Here is a 22,148-nt window from a genome sequence, read left to right as displayed (position 1 = left end):
ATGGAGGGAGAAAAACAATTTGTCTAGATCAGAGGTGTCAAATTCACGTCATCACAGCATCATCATGTGATGTATCATGACTTTTTCCCCCTATGCTAAACCAGGCATGGGTGTGACCAACTGCATGATGCATTGGCCTGTGGGTCGCGATTATCACAGCGCTGGTCTAGATGGAATATATTCAAAATTATCCTTATATGACAACTTTTAAGATTCATTAAGCTTAATTGAAGCATATCATTAAAATTCAGACATTTGACTGATGCTAAGATAAAGGCCACCATTGGTAGCTATTGGAAAATCCCTTAACTCAGTGTTTCATATAGGGATATGCATGGGAAACCAGATCTTTGGAGACACTGAAATCCTCACATGTTGAAGGTGAACATGCCTGTGTCCTTCAGTTTTGGTCAGTGTGAAGTGATAAGGCTTAGCTAGGGTGACAGAACGCCTGCTTTGCAATTATTAGATCCATGTTCAATTGGTTTTAAATGTTTACTTCTTGTTGTTTTATATTTCTACCTAATTACCAAAGTTAAATAAATACATGCAGTGGTTTAGTTTAGCCTTTTGTAAAAACAACAACAACAAGGTAGTACTTGGATAATTCCAAAATTGTTCCCATTTAAAGAAAGCAAAGAGATTGCTAAAATCCTTCTTTTGCTCAGATAATCTTACTTACAGGTGCTAAGGGAACATAATACTAGAAAAACAGAGATTCTTTTCCTATATTACACTGTGGAATACACTTTTAAAAGGAGTTCAATGTATTTGATTGAATTTGTTCTGTATTTGCATTCCAGCTCTTTCAACTTATTTGAGAACATATTCTAGAGAATTGGATATAGTTGAATCCTGTTTTCAGATAATTATATTTATTATGTATTTACATTTACTAAATTTGTAAGGTCATCTGACTCCAACAGTTTGGTGGCCAACAAAAAACAAAAACAAAGAATAAATTAAGGCAAGATAAAAATCTAATAATAATTTTAAAAGCCCCAAATATTAATTTATTATTGCAATTTATGTAGTTCTCTGTGTGTGTGTTGTTTTGTATTGTTTTGTATTTGTTGTTTTATTGTTGGCATTTTGGGGGCTGCTTACTTAGTTGCTGTGGACCATATGGCTCACAGCAAATAAGCAGCAACACAAACAGAAAAATAAAAACATCTATATAATGACACAATTTTTAGGGAGGGTATACCAAAGACCAGCAACTGTCAAAATAGTAACAGGTTCTACCACAAGCAGATGGCAAAACCAAGTCTTTAAAACCTAACAAAAAGTCAGGAAAGGGCTGAGGCCAATCTGATCTCTTGGGAGATGATATTCCAACAGAAAAGGCTCTTTTCCTGGGTTCCGCCAGCTGGCATTCCCTAGCAGATGGGACTGGGAACATGCCTCTCCTACAAGATCTCTCCTACCAGGAGAAGCAGTCGCTCAAGTAATATAACATAAAATGGCAACCAAATGCAATAATACAAACAAAACAGGAATCTGAACTTAAATGCTTGAAGGGGGAAAAAGCTAGTCTTAAGCAGAATTGAGGCCTTATGTATTTGCCATAGTGACTATGAACCCTTAGGTTGTCCCAGAATGTTGGTTAGGATATGGATATTGATCCTTAGGAATAGCCATACTTTATAGTGTTTTCAGCCCTCTCTAAGTGGTTTTACAGAGTCAGCATATTGTCCCCAACAATCTGGGTCTTCATTTTACCTACCTCAGAAGGATGGAAAGCTGAGTCAACCTGCAGCCTGGTGGGATTTGAACTGCTAAATTGCAGGCAGCCAGTAGTCAGCTGAGGTGGCCTGGAGTACAGCACTCTAACCACTGCATCACCAAGTCTCTTAAGTCATATATGTTCAGCAATAACTCCTGGACCACCTTTGCCAATTTTGGCAGAGAGAATGCTTGGTTAAAAAGGATAAATAACACATATAAACCTTGCATATGTCATATAGTAGGGTAACAACATATCCAAGTTGATCCATGAGCCCATCTGGCAGAACAACTGTAACTATGACCACAGATTGTGCTTCTCTTCAACTAGTTTGCATGTGACATATCTCCTACTGCATGTCCATCTCTATGTAGTTCATCTACTCTTCAACAGGCACCATCATTCCCTAATCACCAGGAAGGTAGACTTAGTTATGGATAGAATCAAAGTCACCAGCAAACAGATGAGGAACCAGAACAGTCACAATCTCATTTTCTCAGCTCACATTTATTTCTTTGAATTATATTGATTTCCAATTAAAGAAGCCTATGGCAAATTCCTCTATTTAAATTTTAAAACATTCTTGTCCAGCAATGTGCTAATGGATATCACAGATGTTGTTTTCCATGATTTGATTTCAAGCAAATACCATCAGCATATTTTCATCAGCTACAGATAAGAAAAACAATATATTTCTCTATTCTTGTGCTAGTAGTAGTTAAACATGCATACAGCTTATTTTGTAATTCCCTCTTTGCTTCACAATCATGTCTGATGTTTTTAAGTGTGCTAACTATTAATTTCTGCATCAAGTTAGTCGGGGAATCCGACCAGACAAATCAGGAATAACTTAAGAATAGTATTAGATGTTTTAGAATTTTACGAAGCCCACCCCGAAAAACAAATTGCACTTACATTTTTAGATGCAGAGAAGGCCTTCGATAATCTAAATTGGCAATTTTTAATCCAAAAAAATTATAATATGAATTTAGGCAACAAATTTGAAAATATTATAACAACCATTTATGATACACAACAGGTGAACATTATAATAAACGGGGAATATACCCGCCCAATAGAAAAAGGAATCAGACAGGGCTGCCCACTCTCACCCCTGCTCTTCATATTATCACTAGAAGCATTACTAACGTGAATTAGACAGAACCCAGACATAAAAGGATTAAAGGTTAAGAAAGAATAATATAAATTGCAAGCATTTGAGGATTATATGATTTTTTTCATTGAAGAACCAATAGAAAGAGGACAAAAATTGATGAATGAATTAGAACAATTTGGAGCAGTAGCAGGACTAAAAATTAATAGGAAGAAAACAAAATTAATGACCAAAAATTTAACAGAAAAACAGAATTTAGAACTAGAAGAAGTTATGGGAATACAAGTGATAAACTTAAATACTTAGGAATATGGTTGACAGCACATTATAAGACACTTAAGAAAAGTAATTATGATAAATTGATGCAACAGGTAAAGAAGGATTTAGAAACATGAGGCAAGCTGCAACTTTCATTATTAGGCAGGATCGCTGCTATTAAAATGAATATTCTTCCAAAATTCCTCTGCATATTTCAGATGATCCCAATCAAAGTATACAAATTTTTTTTGTGAAGAACTTAATAAAATAACTGTAAAATTCATCTGGCAAGAGAAAAAAACCTAGAATAAACGTAAGGCCAATGCAGGATATGAAGAGCAGGGGTGGGCTGGCACTTCCAAATTGGGAGTTGTATTATAGTGCAGCCTCTTTAGTATGGTTGAAGGAATGGGTGAATTTAACCAATAAGAGAATATTATTCTTAGAAGGCCATGACTTACAGAGGGGGTAGCATGCTTTTTTATGGGATGTTGGGAAAACTAGCCAGAAATATTTTCACAGACACCTAATCAGAGATTCATTATTGACTAATTGGAAGAAAATACGGAAAAAACACTATTTAAAAATACCAATTTGGATCTCAACAATGGAGGCGATGATTCACCCAAATAATCTGTATATTACTAAAATGATTAAATATAAGGACCTATTGGATATGCAAGGCAATCTGAAATCGTGGCAAGACTTTCAAGAGCGGGGATTAAAAATTGATCAGTGGGCATATCTTCAAATTCAAAGTAGATATAAACAGGACAAGAAAGAATTTGGAATTAACAATAAATTCCAGCAATTAGATAAAATTTTATTAGGATCAGGCAAAAAATATATAACAAAATTTTATAATTATTTATTAGAAATAGAATTAGAAGAAGAAATTGTAAAAGGGAACATGATAGCCTGGAGTAGGAATATAGGATGTAGTATCACCAAGTTAGTCGGGGAATCATCTAGATCCAGAAATGCACTTGCTAAAGTCAAAGTCAAAAGTACCAGCAAGACTATCTTTAGAAGAGTACTCTAACCTAAGTTATGCAGGAATAGCTCCTTTATATACAACTTGGGCAACTTTAAGTTGTGTGGACTTCAGCTCCAGAGTTCACCAGCTGAAGTGAACCTAACTTGAAGTTGCCAAGATTGAAAAACACTGGCCTAGATGATTGGGCAATAAACACTACAACAATAAAGATTCTAGAATGGAAAGAAATTGCAGTTTAGATTAGATTGTATCTAAACTTGTATTCTAGCAATAGAGGAAGTTATGAGGGCATCAGTGCTGGTAGGGTTGCCGAGTGGTAGTTATTAGTTGCCACAGTTGGGCAAAATAGAAGCTGTAAATTAATTAATCTGGAAATAATTTATTCTTGAATTTTTATATTGTTTTAAGGAATGCATTTTAACGCAAATATTCTAAATATAGTTTGGGATGAATTAATTTTAATTTTTCATTCCTCTTTTGAGCTTTCAGTTTTTAGGATCCACTAAGACAGAAATGAGTAATTCTATAGAAACAAAGACTTGAAGACATTGGCCAAGTTTATTCAACATGCTAATGTGTTTTGCTTAAAACTAAACATTATGATTTGTAAGTTATAATTAATGCTTTAATGCATTGTGTCAAACTAGCTGATTTTAGTAAGTTATGGTGAAACCATGAAGAGTGGAGAAAGTAAGTGGCATTAGATGGCTGGAAAGGCAACCTTTGCCCACTCAGCATAAAAACTCACTTTTCATTTTAAATCTTTGGCAGAGATCCTTCACTAAGGGAGACCTCTTCAGAAGATATAAGATATATATTATATATCATAAATATGTATATGATTTGAGTCAAGGCTGTACAAATTTACTGGACTAATTACAGCAGACCTAGAATTTGCATGGCTTAGATTTCAAACTTTTGAAATCACAAGGAAAAAACATGCTGAATATATTTGAATAAATAAGCCCTGTAAGAAAATTGTAATATGTACCTGCAGATATTCTTGAACAGGGCTGTCAAACTCAAGGCTGCGGGCTAAATCAGGCCCATGGGGTGCTTAGATCTGGCCCATGGGACTGCCCTGGAAACAGCAAAGGATTGGCCCCGGTGCCTCTGCCAGCAAAAATTAAGCTTGGAGAGGCCTCCTGGGCTCTATTTATGGCCTCCCTGAGTTACACTTTCACTGGCAGAGGGCTGCAGGAGGCCACCATGGCCAAAAATGGAACCTGAGTGGGCCGCATGGGACCTCTCCAAGCTCAGTTTTTGTTGGCAGAAGGTTGCAAGAGGCCGTCATGACCGAAAATGGAGCCTCAGTGAGTGATGTCAAACTGGTCACGCCCACCCCAGTCACACACACACCTCAGTCACTTGAGGTTAAACACAACCCTGATGAAATTGAGTTTGGCAGTCCTGTTCTGGAAGGAAGAAAAATGACTATATTTTCTGAAGTTTCTATAAACAATTATTCAGTCATTTGAAGGAAATACATTGTAGGCTACTATCCCAAGACTCCTTACTGTTTAAAATTGGACTACTGTTATCTGAATAAAACACAATTTGCTTAGTGCTAGTTCCTGTTGTTTTTCTCCTGCTCTCCCAATGCAATATTAATTGCTCCATTGCTTGTTTACTTGCTTTCTAGCTTCAGCACAACAGTCAGATGAAGGATCTGACATTGATTCTGAGCCAGATTTGCCACTGAAGAGAAAGCAACGACGAAGCAGAACCACTTTCACAGCTGAACAATTAGAGGAGCTGGAGAGAGCTTTTGAGAGGACTCATTATCCTGACATTTACACCAGAGAGGAACTTGCACAAAGAGCTAAACTCACGGAGGCTCGGGTTCAGGTGAATATTATCCTAAAAATTCCAAACAGCCTTCTTTTATTAGTTGTGTGGGGGAACAAATGTTTCTTTTATGAAGATTTTTTTCTTCTTGGTGAAGAATGACGAGATAAGTTATATTGTAAGACTGTGATTTATTCTGAGGAGTTATCAGAACATTTGGTAGTGCTGAAAGAAGCTCTTCAGACTGCACATTTCATGCATAATTTATTTAAGTAACTGGTCGGGGTAAGAAAATCAGTGTGATTTATATTTTGAAATACATTGGACAGATAAATGAAAGACACATAAAAACAGATCATTAAATATATTGGCATGTTTCAGATATTGAAACTGAAAATTAAATTGACTATGCCTAAAAATTAACTACTAAAAAAACTGCAAATCTGGACTCCATACTTTAAATATTTGCATATTCAGTTCTGGGATATCTACTTTAAAGAGGATCATCAACATTCATATTTTTCTAATCCAGTGACTCACAGCTACAAGAAAAGCAGAAGTCTCATGAACATAACAGCTGTCTTAATGTGGCTTTAACCCTGTGACATTTTACATTCCTTACGTTTTTTTTGGTTCCCTTGAGACACATTGTGTCTCACACTCACTCCTGTGATCTAGCAAAATTTCTACTGTGTAGAACATATGGACTTTTCCCTTAAAACAGCACAAAGAAAGGAGAAGAACAACCACAATCAATCAATGGTTAAAATATCAGAGAGGGTGAACTTTTGGGAATTAAAAGGAGACCGGGGAATTTAAGTGCCACTTGTCTGTCCTTTGCACCATTGAAATAGAAAAAAACTCCAGGGAACTCTTGACTCTATCTTCCCAATCACCATACCTCAAATGTTCTCAGTCACATTTCTGCTTAAATCTTGGTGCTTCTGTAGTCACATAAATGCTTCAATTCATACTTAAGGAAATTCTAAAGTTGTAGTCAGAACAGAGTTATCTGCAAGTAAACAGTGGTTCAAAAAAGGCCTGCATTTTCTGAATGTCGATTATTTGAAATATATCCAGTTTTACAGAAAGGTTTACATTAATGATGGCAAACCAGTGGAATATAGCTAAGAAAGAGGCAGGTAAGAAAGTATGTACATAAAGATAGATGTATTAATCTGATTGTTATGATACTTATGATTGTTAAAAAAAAAGAAAAACATTCTGGAAAAAGCGAATTGCTGAATAAATAAATGGAGCCAAATGCTGTTGAGCAAGGATTTTTTTGGAATAAGGAATAAAATGCACTTCAACCAATCTCTTGCCCATCCAAAAAATACAGAAGTGTAAATTGCTGCAGCAAGATTATTGGGATAGCTCTTTGAGGTGGCCAGTGTGACAAATATTCTCTTACTCCTTTTAAAACTTTAACAACAACTGGCTGTCAAATACCAGGTGACCCATACAGTAGTTCTTAACATGATTACAATTTGGATCAGAACTTCTGTTGCTATGGCATGGTAGATAAGTTGTGTATAATTTTATCACCTCTTTTGCTGCAGTCATTAAGCAAATCATATAGCTATTACGTGCATCTGGGTTCCTGCTTTGATATTGCTTGTTGGAAACCCCTAGAAAGATTGCAAACAGTGATCAAGTGAATCTGGGATAGCTGCACCGAAATTTACAGAGAAGTATTTTGAGAGTTTATGGTGCAAAGTATTTTTTGATTTTTGCATACCATTTCCAGGATTAACATTTAGTGATGACCATTTAATTCTTGTTACAGTTCATCACTGTGCCAGAAAGTGTTCTGAATTTCTCTGTGCAAGTTTTCTCATATCAAAACTATTTTACCTTCAATCAGTTGGTGCTTTGCTTCTTGGTTATTTAAGTTCTAGTCACACACAAGAAATCCAAGCTTCTGATCTTAAATATATTTCACATAATGAAGACAATTAAGCAATGTTTTATTTATAATTTAGGACAGTGTTTCTCAACTTTAGCAACTTTAAGAGCTGTGGACTTCAACTCCCAGAATTCCACAGCCAGCATGATCAGATAAATATTTTTCTTAATAGTGAATTGCTGTAGCAAAATTCCTTGTGAAAAACAGTACAGGCATTTCAATGAGTTTGGATGCATCAGTCCAATGTATTCAGTTTTGGAATGGAACAGACTAGATGACCTTGCAGATGATTTCCAACTCAATTTCCCAATATTTACATTTTTTCTCTTTGTTATCATTTTTCTCTGAAGTAGTTTATAACTGGACAAGGCAAGATCTTATTCTCTTGATGCTGGCCGGGTATCCTTTCAAAGCTGTGGTTCTTCCCCCAGGCTTAAATTCGTGAAATTGGCCGTGACATTTCAACCGCCTTATCCTAAACAAAAAATTACCAATGTGCTTTTAAGGGAACAAGATCTCTCATTCAAATAGGCAAAATGTTTGAAAAGAGAATTTATCAAGACAATAGAGGATAGTTTCCTCTAAACAGAGCCTGAGCTTTACAAGGATGAATGCCAAATATGCACTAAATCAAAAGACTAGTGCATTGATAGAGACACATCTAATTTAAGCCAGAAAATGTACCTCCCTCTTTGCTGTAATGCTGTATATCTGAAGTATTTATTTAATTTTAGGTTGGTTCAGTGGCCATGAAAGAAATGACAGGGGCGGGGGGAAGCAAAAGATTGGAAGTAATAGAAATTAAAGGATGGAAGGATATGAACAAAACAGGCAAGGAGGAAATTATGGAATTTTGGGTAAGAGGAAAAACAAAATTAGGAAATTTGCCACTGCAATAGTATCACAAAGGTAGCACAAAAATACACACAGACATAAACATGCCCCAATACACACAATATAACAAGCGCCCCATCATCTCCTTTGTGATTATTTTGCCGAGATAGCCCCATGACTCTAAGTGTGTGTGTGTATGTGTGTGTGTGTGTGTGTGTGTGTTTCCCAGTCTGGTGCTCTCCCACCATGATGCTCTTATTCTCATATCATTCCATGCCTTTGATTGACAATTTGACAATTGCCCTTTTAGAAAATTGTACAAGAATAAATATCACTAAATCACTGCAAGATATAGGGAATCATGGTCTACATATGGACAAGGATGTGTATCAGATAAAAGTTTGCCTCTTTTCAATGTTGCTATGCTGTTGTTATGCTTTAATTAGCAATGGATCTCCCACCTTCATATCGGTCCAATTAACTTTTCAGAACAATCTTTAACTGGAGGGCATGCCTTTGTATGCTGAAAGATGGGGCTGAGGAATGAATGGAAAGAAATGTGTTTCAGGGCTTGTATTCACTGGTTGCTCATTTTCATATACTTGGAAGGAAACATAGCAGTACTTCCTTTGTTGTGAAGAATATGTATACCATCCCTGTCATTAACCATAATGAAATGATTGGTGCATGAAAAAGAAAGTAGTGACAAGAGAGTGGCAAATGGTATGCCAGTAAAGAGTGCTGTCCTGTATTAGTAAGATTCAATTTTGAGTCCATAAATAGAATAATAGTGATGCATAATCTTGTCTTTTATATCAGCACTAGAAATATCTTGAGGCAGTACTGTGAATGTGACAAAACATGGTGCTAAGAAATTGGTCCTTTAAATCACAACCTGGATATTTTGTTATCTATTTCAATAGCACAAAGTTGAGCATAAATATTAGTAGGGAAAAAGTGAAACATCACCTGAAATCAGAAAGGTATGTCCTGAATTGGAAACAAATTGGAAATTTGTTCTTCCAACTAAAATTGGTCAATTTAAAAACACCAAGGAAATCTCTCTTTTTATTTTAAGAAAAGGCAAGCTTTCTTAATGAGAAAATATAATAAAAATATGGCAATTAATTAAAAATGATTACTTTTATGAGGGTAATGAAAATAGTTAAATCAATAGAATACCTGAATACTATTGACAGGCAAATTAAAATAATAATTACTATTGACAGGAAAATTAACATAATAATTACAACTAGAATAAAATGTCCAGTTAAATAGAAGAACCTTCACAGCACAAAAAATAAACATGGAAGGAACCTTAATGGAGTGTATTTAATACTGAATAGGCTGAATAGATTAGGCTTTTTCACATGCCACAACTAACTTATCACCAATTCACTTCAGGATAAGGCTGCCTTTATAAAATATTAGGATAAATATCTAGAATAGAATAGATGCAGCTTAGGTATGTGATAAGACAGCATCTTGAAACCAAAGGTCTATGTAGATTTCAGTCATCCAGGTCATAGTTGTCTCAAAGGTGGTTTTTCAAAAGGCAACTGGACTGTTTTTTCCTTGAGGAAAAAGAATGGATGAACAGAATGAGCAACCTTGACAGAATTGATGAAGCTTCTTGCCTTCATTGGCCAACAACAACAACAACTTCTTCCTCTTCTTCCTCCTGGAGAAAGTTCATCTGGCCCTTGAAAAAGCAACTTTGAGACATCTTGAAACCAAGGCAAATAAGATGAAGAAGGTTTTATGGATACTAACTAGCTTTTGAGGTAAAGCTGATATGTTTAATAATTAGTATAATTGTCCATACTCTACTCATTCAGCTATGTCCAGTGACACTTAATTCTGAATTAGTTAAAAATTTCATAAACCTTTCAGTTATAATCTAATCCAATGCAAGTAAGATATATATCAATATAGTCTGACAAATGCTGAATGCATTTCCAAATGATTTAAGCTATTTTCAACTATTTCTAGGTTTGGTTTAGCAATCGTCGAGCCAGATGGAGGAAGCAAGCTGGGGCCAATCAATTGATGGCTTTCAATCACTTGATTCCAGGAGGTTTCCCACCCTCTGCCATGCCAACTCTGCCAACTTATCAGTTATCAGAATCTTCCTATCAGCCTACTTCTATTCCACAAGGTAGACTTGATAGATTATTTTGAAGTGTACTTTTATATATTATTCATTCCTCTGCAGTTCTGAATCTCTGAAAATCATTATAATTACCTCTCCATAAATGTTTACACTGGTTCCAGTGGATCAGCATTAACATGGAAGATGAAATCTGGAAATCAGTTTCAGATGTTCCTCCTTTCCAATTGGAGAACATGTAGATGCATGGCTAGGAATGAACATTATTGTATTTCCATATGTTTGGAGAGTTATGAATTGTAGCTTAATCAAGTTCATCACCCATTCTGGTCCATCATTGAAGGTAACTGTTTTATAATGGTAAATGCCACGTTTAATGTTGACTCCAAGAATAAATTCTGACAAGAGTTGGATATAATATTTGAGCAGACAAAAGCCAGACTGGAATTTGAAGTCCTGAAACTTTATTAAGCAATCATGTACTTTATTATAGAAAACTTAAAATCAGTTGTTGTCATGGATTCTGTTGTTTAAACAAAGAATTTTGAATTATAGCTGAGAAAACTCAGAGTTTTGAATCCACTGTTAGAAGTTCATTAAACATGAGTTCTTACAGTCTCATAATTTACTGATGAAGTCTTAAAGTTACTTGGAACCACATGAAAGTGATCAATCTGAGAGTTTCCTAAATTAATGACTTCCTTTCCAAAGTTTGATGATTTATATTTCTTTATACTATGTTAATTATCTCAAAAGTTTGATAAGTTTCCTTAAAACTTCAATGTGTACTCCTAATGCTTTTGTTATTGGTCTTCCTTCTGTGTTTCCTTCTTCCTATTTCTCCTTCCCTTGCATCACTTATTAACGTTTAAAAACTGTTTTCCTGACTCAAGCCATGTGTAAGGAAATGAAGTGCAAGGGGGAAGTAGGGCATGTAAGAAACAAAAATATGACTTAAATCACCAAAACCGGTTCTTCCATTATAGTCCAAGTGATCCTGAGAATGAGTTTGGCTAAGTTTGAACAAGCTAAACCAAACGGAATATACTGCATCATGGCTTTACACATGATGTGTACTCAACCACTGAATAGTTTTGAACATTGGGAACTGATCTGGTGAACCTTTCTATGATCTATGGTTGGCTTTTGAATGGGAAAATGAGGAGATTCATACCTGTGTCCCTTTTCATTGCAGCTGTGTCAGACCCAAGCAGTACAGTTCACCGACCTCAGCCTCTTCCACCAAGCACGGTACACCAAAGCAGCCTCCCTTCAAATCCAGACAGCAGCTCTGCCTACTGCCTACCAAGCACAAGGCATGGCTTTTCCAGCTATACAGACAGCTTTGTGCCTCCATCCGGGCCCTCAAATCCTATGAACCCTGCCATTGGCAATGGCCTTTCACCTCAGGTCAGTCCTGCTTTTTCAGACACAGGATTTGCTGTATACCCAAACTAAATTGTCTGTTCCCCAAGGCCATCATACAATGATTTGCCAAATTTAAACCATAAAGTATTCTTCATATAAGCCACATGATTTCAGTTTGCTAGTTTCCTCCTTCCTCCTTTTTCTACTGACAGAATCAAAAGTCATAGCTTATATTTAGTTTAAGGCAATGTTTCATAATGCAATCCCAAAGCCTTTTTGCTTGTATTCAGCTGTCAGGCATGTTTGATGTGGTGCTTTTCCATAATATATATTTTTAAAGTTGATTTCTTTCCTTTCCCTTCCTTGCCTTTAAAAAAACCTCTCCAGAGTCATTGATTTTGGTTTTGAGTCTTTATTATGAAAATAATGAAAAAGATATGTACTGTTTAAATTTAACCTTAGGAGTAGGTTTTGCTCATTACCTCAGCTGATGAGCAATCCACTTTAAGCTGAGCTATAATCGAATTATGAATACATAAATTAAGAGCATTACTGCTCTCAAGAAGCTTATAATGACTTGAAGGACATAATTGTTTTCCTAATTTGCATGAGCTTTTCTTGGATGATCATGTTAATAAATTGCCTTGATAATTGAGTGCCAGAAAAGGTTGGTTAAACTTCCTATTTCTGGCCCAAGTATTCAGCTTGATATTATTAGTTTCAGGTAAAATATTCTGTAGCTTATTCTATTAGTTAGATTTAGCACAGGTGTTTTGGAGAGGTATCTACTGAATTTTGAACAATGTTACAGAATTGGGGGAGAGGAAGCAATCTATAATTACAATCAGGAAATCTCTTCAGGGATGTGAGAATTTTAACAGCTTTATTTTCTTTCTGCTCTTTCTCTGTGGGGTTAAAAAAAACAGAAGGAAGCTCGGAATGACACAAATGAAAAGTGAAAAGACAATTATACTGAATTACACACTAATCACTGACTATCACCACTGCGTAAGCAGTAAGAGGGCATTCTAATAGGCAGAAAATGAGATTTTAATAGCACAAAGGGTGGCCAAAATAACGACTCCTATATCTTTCGCTTTTTTCATTTTCTGCAACTTGAGGTCTGCATCTCCAGAGCACACTTCCTGGTTTCTGTATCATGGTGATAACTGTGTGCAGCTGAAGAGTTCAAAGGCAATAGAGTTGAAAAGGATGAATAGCAAAGGCAATGAAATAAACATTTTTGCCTAAAGGCAAAAGTTCATAAACTCTTTTTTTGTAACAGTAAATGTAATTAAGTTTCAGTGATTCCTATAGCACATAGTGGGATACAAAACTGTATGGCTTTAGACCTTAGCAAAAGAAAGATAGGCTTCCATTTGAAAAAAAGTTGATATATTTTTCAGTAACACTTTAATACAGGGTTTTCAAGATTTTCAATGTCTAAGTGTAGTCTTTAACAAAAGGCTTGACATTTTATGATGCTGCAATGATCCCATAATTTCTGGCATTAGAATCAAACATTGTTGACAATTAATGTCTTAATGTTTTCTTTTTTAATAGAAACAAAATTATTAAGTTGTGAAAGAGCAATGGAAACGTTCAGTGATAGTGGATCTATTATAGTTAATGTCCCTGATATTCCACTAAATAAGCCAACCACACAATATTTTGATAACTAAATTGGCATCTGGGAGTTAGTAAAATGGAACATTCTGGAGCTCTGTGCTTAAGAAATACAGTTTGCATACAAAAGACATATTTAAGAATTTACTGCTATGAATATAGCCAAGGAGTGATTGTGATACTTTTTCAGATGTTGATTGCACAACTAGTTTGAGAAGGTACTATATTCAATACAAAACATCAGAAGTCTGCTTTTGGCAGTGATAGAGATTATTAAATTGAATATCCACATAAGCATACATACAATCCACTCATAAAAACTAACGTGATAATGTTGAAGTAAGATGTTGATTCTGGAACATTAAAGTTTGAAACTTTAAAACCTCCATCATTGCCAGTTATTTGTTTTTTTCAAAGATTCTTGATGCCAACATTTTGAATCTATTTCCAGTTTGAATTCAGGCACTAAATGAAACCACCTGGGTGAAATCATAGTATAGCTTATTTAAAGTTGAGGTAAAACTAGGTTTCATAGAATATTGAGTTAGAAAAGACAATTTTGCGTTTGCAAAAATTGTAGATACATGTGTGTGTGTGTGTGTGTGTGTGTGTGTGTGATTTTTGTGTCTTTCTTTCTCTGTCTCACTATGTGTGTGTGTGTGTGTGTGTGTGTGTGTGTGTGTATGCAGCTTCCTCACAGTCTCTCCCAAGGAGAGACTTCATGAGGCAATTCATTTATTATGATTACGGTTTTGTTGTTAGTTGCAAAGTCATGTCCAACCCATCACGACCCCATCGACAACATTCCTCCAGGCCTTCCTGTTCTTTACCATCCCCCAGAGTCCATTTAAGTCCATGTTGACTACTTCAGTGACTCCATCCAGCCACTCATTCTCTGTTGTTCTCTTCTTCTTTTGCCCTCAATCTTTCTCAGCATTAGGCTCTTGTCCAGTGAGTCCTTCCTTCTCATTAGGAAGCCAAAGTATTTGAGTTTCATCTTCAGGATCTGGACTTCTAAAGAGCAGTCAGGGTTGATCTCCTGTAGGACTGACCAGTTTGATCACCTTGCAGTCCAAGGGACTCACAGGAGTCTTCTCCAGCACCAGAGTTCAAAGGCCTCCATTCTTTGGCGCTCAGCCTTTCTTATGGTCCAACTTTCACAGCCATACAATGCAACTGGGAAAACCATAGCCTTGACTATAGACACTTTTGTTGGCAGGTTGATGTCTTTGCTTTTTAGTATGCTGTCTAGATTCATCATAACTTTCCTCCCCAGGAGCAGAGCATTATGGTACTAATTACTAAAAGGGACAGAATCTTGTTGAAAAATTTCTTCTTTCCCTGAAAACATTAAAATAAATAATCTGTCCAATTTTTCTGCCCACAGTTTGGGGAGAAGAAATTTGAAGTCAGATAATTTTCAGAGTGATGAAAAGATATGCAATATTAAAAACAGTGCCAGCAGTAGTACCCTCTCTCATATCTATTAATTAAAAATGCAAAAAAAAAAAACTATAAAGAAGTTTTCAAGCTTTGAAAATATTTCTTTTGGGGGTGGGGGCAACTTTGAGAAATTGCAAGAGAGATTTTGGACCTGTACCACATTAGAACAAAGTATCTCTTAATCTGTACTGAAAGAATGAGCAAGAATTCAGCTGAGTTCTAAAGCTGTACATCTCAACTTCCTTCAGATTTAGAGCAAATCTGTATTTCTCATCAGGTTGACTGATTCTTTTTCTGGTGTCTGTTTTAGTCATTAATACTTGAAGGTGGTAATAGCTCTTCTGCCACAAATGGTTGATCTTTGCTGGAATAAAGATTAATGATGTCAAGGTTTCATGTGGCCTTTGCCACCTGGTGCTTCAATGTATGGAAGTATCTCCACTTGTAGGCAGTCAGCAAAGATAGCTGCTATGGTTAAAGACATCTAGAAAGTATTTGGTTGGCAAGGTTGGTCCTCAGATCAGTTACATTTTTAATTTTTTCCCATTCTGTGATTCCCAAGACCAGGACAGTATGGATATTAGAGGTCTATAATATATGTAATATGTAATATATATATAAATTTTACATTTTATATTATGTATGGCATGTTGCTTAAGATTTTTAGGCATCCAGGTAGATTTGTCTGGAAGTTGAGTCATGACAACTGGACTTCTTTTGTTTTTGGTCTGACATATTTTGCTATTTAGAAGCTACTTGGATAAGCAGTGAAACAAAAGTCCAGTTGCCATGATTCAACTTCCAGACATCAAGTATAACATGGATATAAATTGTACATTTAATTTCAGCTCTTTTTATGACATTTTCTAGGTTCATACAATAACTTTCAGATTATTGCTGTTTTTTCTGCAAATGAGACAAAAATTTACCAGGTTCTTTTGATAAACACTTGTGAAGCCTAAAACACAAAGGCAAAACTACTGCTTGGTAATGCCTGCTGTGAACGTGATAACACTGCTGATTTAGTATATTCCTTAACATGTTTCTTTTCAGAAAAAGTGACATTAAAATTCAGTGTACAATACTATCCATTTATTAATTTGTTTATTGCTTTGCTTAGGATTTGAACATTTCAGATATGGTAACATAACTTTGCAGCTTTTCAGAGAAGATATGTCAAGTTATTTGCTAAAATGTAGTTATTGCTGTCTAAAAATTCAAGAATCATAAGTAGGAACCAGAAACACATTAAACAAAAAATAAAACTGAATGGATATCTTGCACTAAAAAAGAGAAAAATATCTATGATTTAGAAGTGACCCACAGACCATTAAGCAAACATTTTTTAATTTGTTGCTATTATATTTGTTTGTTTTCAGAAGACATTCTAGGAAATTTATATCTGAGGAACCAAAATAATTTCTCATATATGCATTAATATATGGGAAAAAGTGATAGAAATATTTTTAAAAATTATTTTTATGTCTGAAAAAGCTGAGCTATTATTTTAGCATCAAAATGTCATTTTTAATCATTAGGAATGGCAATTCCTAGATGCTGCCACTTATACATATTATTTCAGAAACTACTGAGGAGTTAGGTAAAGTATAGTGAATTCTGGATTCTTTAATGTAGATTTAAGCCTGTATAAAAAGTATACAGTATGACATCTGTAGCAATGCACAATTTCCTCCTTCCATCCTCTCAAGTTGGGAACAAAGAAAAAAAAAAGATGCTTGTTTTGGCTAATGAAAATGAAGTAGACTTTACCTCTGGCATTTAGAATGGTATTATTTTTTCTTTAAAATTAGATATTTTGGATTGAGATCAAATTGTTGAATATCGACAGCCTGATACATGAACCTAATTGAAGCTTTTGGATATAAAACAATTCATTGTAGCCAAAATTACTTTAATCTTAAATCTAAATCTAAGAGGTTCATATAAAATCACAGATTTTGCCAATTTCTCATATACCACTGTATGTCATTTTTTCTATTACTGTAATTAATCAAGGAGTTAACAAACTACAATCAGTACAGACTTTGAGAAAAACAGAGATAAAATAAATACTTGTACAACTTGAAAACAGGAACCCTTATATTTGTTGCTTGCTGTTAAATTTAATTTTATAAAATTACCATTTTATTTATTTTCACATTTCTGTGCTGTTCATCTCCCTCAAAGAAGGACTCAACAAATAGATGGAAAAGGAATCTGCACTGAGTTCCATAGTAAGCATGTGGCTGATCTTGCATTTGTTTTGTGTGTGTGTGTGTAGTGCACATGAACAATAAAGGTAGCCCTTGAATTATGACTGCAATTGAGCCCAAAATTTATGTTGCTAAGCAAGACAGTTGTTAAGTGAATTTTGTTCTATTTCACAACTTTCCTTGCTACAGTTCTTAAGTGAATACCTGCAGTTGTGAAGTCAGTAACACAGCTGTTAAGTGAATGTGCTCCCCCATTGATTTTGCTTGTCAGAAGGTCATAAAAGGGAATCACACAGCCTGGGATGCTGCAGCCGTCATAAATATGAGTCATTTGCCAAGCGTCTGAATTTTGATCATGTGACCATGAGGATACTGCAACAGTTGTAAGTGTGAAAAATGGTCATAAGTCACTTGTTGTAAGTTTGAACTGTTGTAAATCAAAGACTACCTGTATATGATTAAATAATATAGGTTAAGGAAGCCAAGGAGAATTATATAGTGCTTCCTGAATGTTTAAAGTGAATCACATATCTAGCCTTTACAGTAAAGAATGAAAACAAAAAATAATTGCACATATAATCACTATTACAGTATCATCTTTCATAGATGCCAATCTATTTCTTTTAGTATATGGAATATCATTTCAAAATAATCTGGAGGAGGGGTAGAATAGGTAATTAACAGTGTAACAATAAGACAATACAATTAGAGGGATAAAAAGAATAAGGCTTAAACTGGATACAATGAAGGAGTGAATCTGGGAGATGTTAGTTTACCTAAAATATTTTAACTTGGGATAATAGTTGTTTGTTAACACTAAAAACTGGGCTCATTGGCACATGTGAGGCTCAGTGAGTTGATCTGCATAATTTTATCTCTTTTTCTGTAGAAGGTTATGTTTTTTTTTTTAATTTTAGAGCAAATGGGGAGGTGGGTTTCCTTAGAGAAAAAGGAATCACAGCAGGTAATGCCATCCATCTAAACAGTAGTTTGAAATGTTCAGTGCAGTGATGAATGAGAGCATGTGACCCACATCTGTTTTACATTAAAATGGATCAGCGCCCTGACATCCTTAGGAGCATTTGTCAAGATTCCCTGGACAGAGCTTCTGTAAATTACATGCTGCAAATGTGTCAGGGTCAGATAAGAGGGTGTCATTAACTCCACTAAAGTTTACTCATGATCCTGTCACTTCAGCTTAATACTTTAACAGCCAATAATTTTCTTGGTGTTGATTCATTAAAAGTTTCAATCACGATAAGGAAAGAGAGAGAGAGAGAGAGAGAGAGAGAGAGAGAAACCCAAATACAGAACATGCATCTCCAGTCAATTACATTGCAGGCATAGTTACAAAGCATATTAAATGCAAGCATGCGTAAATGAATTAAAACATGTGAGGATTTTACAAATGTTAATAGTATGTCAGCATTCCTGTCCTATTAAGTGACATCGTATTTCATTGAAATAACAGAATTTGCATCATTGAGACTAGGTGTGTCCTGTTTAATAATTTGATAGATGTTTCTATTTGGGGAATTCCATACTGAAAGTGGAACCTACTACATATTTTTAAAAAGATATATATTTGACTATTTTTCATAGAAGAGTTAGTCCCTTCCATAGCAAATGTAGAAAAGCAACATAGCAATTTTGTTGTAAATCAATACTACTGAAAGGCTCAATCTAATTAAAATTACACACCTACCATATCTCCTGAGAAACTAGAGCTGGGTAAGAAGGGTGGTTTAGATCCTGAATCAAACTTGACACTTCGACAAAATTAATATATAAGAGAGAAAGAAAGATATTAAACTTTCCTGACAATGATCCAGAACTGATTTTCCATGCTTCCTTGTGGGATTTCTTTTCAATCTTTTAGTCTGGCCTACTGCCCTAAGAGCTCTGATGTCTTCCATCTAACTCCTACCTAACGTATTCAGTTTTTGAAGGTGAGCCAAGTACTCTCACTGCTCTCAGATGCTTTTACATTATAGGTAATCCTCATTTAGTGATTACAATTGGCACTGGCAACTTGGTCATTAAGTGAAACTGTGGGAAATGTGAGGAGTGGTTGTAAAATTGCTTTTTCATCACTGCAAACAGTCACTAAATGAGTACTACATATAAGCTTAAAATATAATTGTGCACCAGTAGAGCATATTTATTTATTTATTCAATTGTGCACTAATTACAAAACATCTGATATTTCATTCCCAGCATTAATGACAATTCAGATACATGTCCAACTATCAACAGCACTTCAGTTGTGGAAACCTCTTCCAAAATCAGTAACTTGATCTTCATTATTTGAATGTACCTAGATGTTTCTGTACAATCAGGACTTTAATTCTGCATGTTTAATGTTTATTTTCAGTATTCATGCTATATTTTCATTGTTTGTGATATGTATCTTTTGTTTCACTACTGAATTGTTTTATATTTTATAATACCTTGCTAGATATTTATGAGTCAGTGGATGAAATTAATAAAAACAATAAATATATAGGTATTTTCCATGAAGAAAAATTGCTGCTACACTTTCATTTTACCTTTTTGCTTCAGTTACATAAAATGTGGCATAAATCACTGAATTTGATTTTTTTATTTAAAGGGGCAAAAAAATTCACTTTTCATCTAATTTGAGCAGAATTCAATTTAAAAATACATTTGAATCAGCTGAAATTTATGTAGATTTGTAAACAAAAATTGAATGAAGTCTCTCAGGGAAAAAAATAAACTCCATGTTAGATTGGAAAACTGAGGTTTTTTTCCCCTTTCTTTTTTAAGCAGTTAACAGGAATGACTCCATATTCCAAACAGCTAACACGTGAATATATTTATTTCATATTTGTTTATCTTTTTCGTTCATTGTTGAAAGTTCAAAGGACTAACATTAAAATGTATGATGCATATAATGTATATAAAACAATGTTGCCTTAAAAGAACTTCAAAATAATATGGTCTTTTATCAGATTTGCTAAAATAACACTTTAATATAATGAACGCAGACGTTGTTTGTTTTTCAACAATACAACTTTTTAAAGGAAACCAATCATAGTACCAGTAAAACTTTGGGAATCATGTCAAGCTGCCTCGAGAACCCCCACTGCGAGATCAGTGGCAAATAAATTTAACAAACAAACAAACAAACAAACAATATAAATATCCCCAGTTCATTTTTCCTTGTTATAAATCTCAGTAGGTGACAACATTTAGATGGCTTTGACTGACCATAGAACCTAAGTGAAGTGAACTTTATCCTGGTTAGTACTTGGATGGGTGACTATCTAAGAAGACTAAGACTTTTGACTAGACTTGGAAGCAAATAAATAGATACCTTAATGCCACAACAAGGCAGTGGCAAAAAATTGTCAGGAAAACCTCAGGGATGCTTTCACTAGGAGTCAAACTTTAGGACATCAATTTTTGTCAATTTCACCTATTTGTAAACTAATAATAATCTAAACTGCAATGATATTTTATTTCCAGAAAAGGCAGAACTTTAGGGGAAAAAAATCTGTTACAGTTGAATTTATATCACTAGAAAATGCAGTAACTGGAAATGTCGTTTTGTATGCTACACCAATTGGGATGGGAAAGAAGAAAGCTACAGGTGGCATTGGAAGATACCTCATTGACAAAGCATAAATTATTTATCCCTTTGGAAAACAAACTTTTAAATGTGTCTCAGAATAAGTTCTCGATTAGCCCAAGCAGTTAGGTGAAAGCCAACAGTGCCCTTTCAGTAACTCCTTGTTCCCGTGCTATAAGGTCATGACCCATATCACAAGGCAGAGTTTCTGCCTTTAGGCAACTTTCCTTATGACTTTCAAAGAGAATGCTTCCAAAATCTAATTATTTAGATGCTAATCAACTGCAGCACAGTTCTGAAAGCCTCTGAAGATATTTCTGAAATAACAATTTTAGTAGTGTTGTTGCTTTTTTCATTCTCAAAGATAGGGAAGCACTATTTGATAATAATTATTAAAAACTTAATTTGTTTTAATTTAATCTGCTTGTGTTTTTATTAAGTTTAGACAAGGTGGAAGCAAATTTTACAATGATTGTTAACAATTTGGAGATAAATAATCCTGTTACAATGAAATATGAATTACAAATACTACAAAAGCTTAGAATGGAAAAGAGGGCCATCATAACATCTTGATAAATTGAATGAAATCTTGGGAAGAATAATTGTACTCTACCCCACAGATATTATGGACCAAAATACCACTCAACACTATTCAAAGAATTAGTGGCATATAGAAAGGCAACCCAATAATAGGCAGAACTCCAGATTTATCAAAAATTATGGATTGAAAATGTAATTTCTGCTTAATATTTTAGTAAAAAAATAGCTTTTAATAAAATTAGTTTTAGTCGGAAAAATTTTATCTCCTAAAAATTGTGGTATGTTCCTGAGTTTAAAATTGTAGAGTTATGATAGTTTACTGCAGAATTAAATTTGGGGATAACTGGATTTATTTAATTCAAATTATTTGCAATCTGCTATTTGAACAACTATAGCAAGTTAACAATAGTATATTAAAAGCACCCATAAAATATATAACAATGTTTAAAAATCTCTGAAAATGTGTTCCTGGGTTTTTAACACACAACCCCCTCCCAACCTCCATTTCCTCTTCAGAGGAAAAATAGTAAAATCCTGTTCTTCTCTCTTCCAGTGTATCAACTGTGGGAATTGATGTAATTGTTTTAAAAAAACAACTAAATCTAATTATTGAAAGCAGCAAATGAAATT

General features: G+C 34.7%; 1 protein-coding gene across 2 annotated transcripts in view; it reads left to right on the top strand.

Annotated features, from left to right (window-relative positions):
• The window catches only part of PAX3 (paired box 3), an 88,750-nt gene that overhangs the window by 60,997 nt on the left and 5,605 nt on the right, over positions 1-22,148 (top strand). For both annotated transcript variants that reach the window (XM_026701123.2, XM_026701124.2), the window contains exons 5-7: positions 5,738-5,943; positions 10,619-10,784; positions 11,932-12,146. In XM_026701123.2, coding sequence (XP_026556908.1) covers positions 5,738-5,943; positions 10,619-10,784; positions 11,932-12,146 — 587 coding nt within the window. The remainder of the gene's footprint in view (positions 1-5,737; positions 5,944-10,618; positions 10,785-11,931; positions 12,147-22,148) is intronic.

Source organism: Pseudonaja textilis, chromosome 4 (assembly GCF_049901715.1).
Source record: "Pseudonaja textilis isolate UNSWEBS1 chromosome 4, rPseTex1.2, whole genome shotgun sequence".
In the NCBI taxonomy this organism is placed as follows: Eukaryota; Metazoa; Chordata; class Lepidosauria; order Squamata; family Elapidae; genus Pseudonaja; species Pseudonaja textilis.
This window is presented reverse-complemented; position numbering and strand designations above follow the sequence as displayed.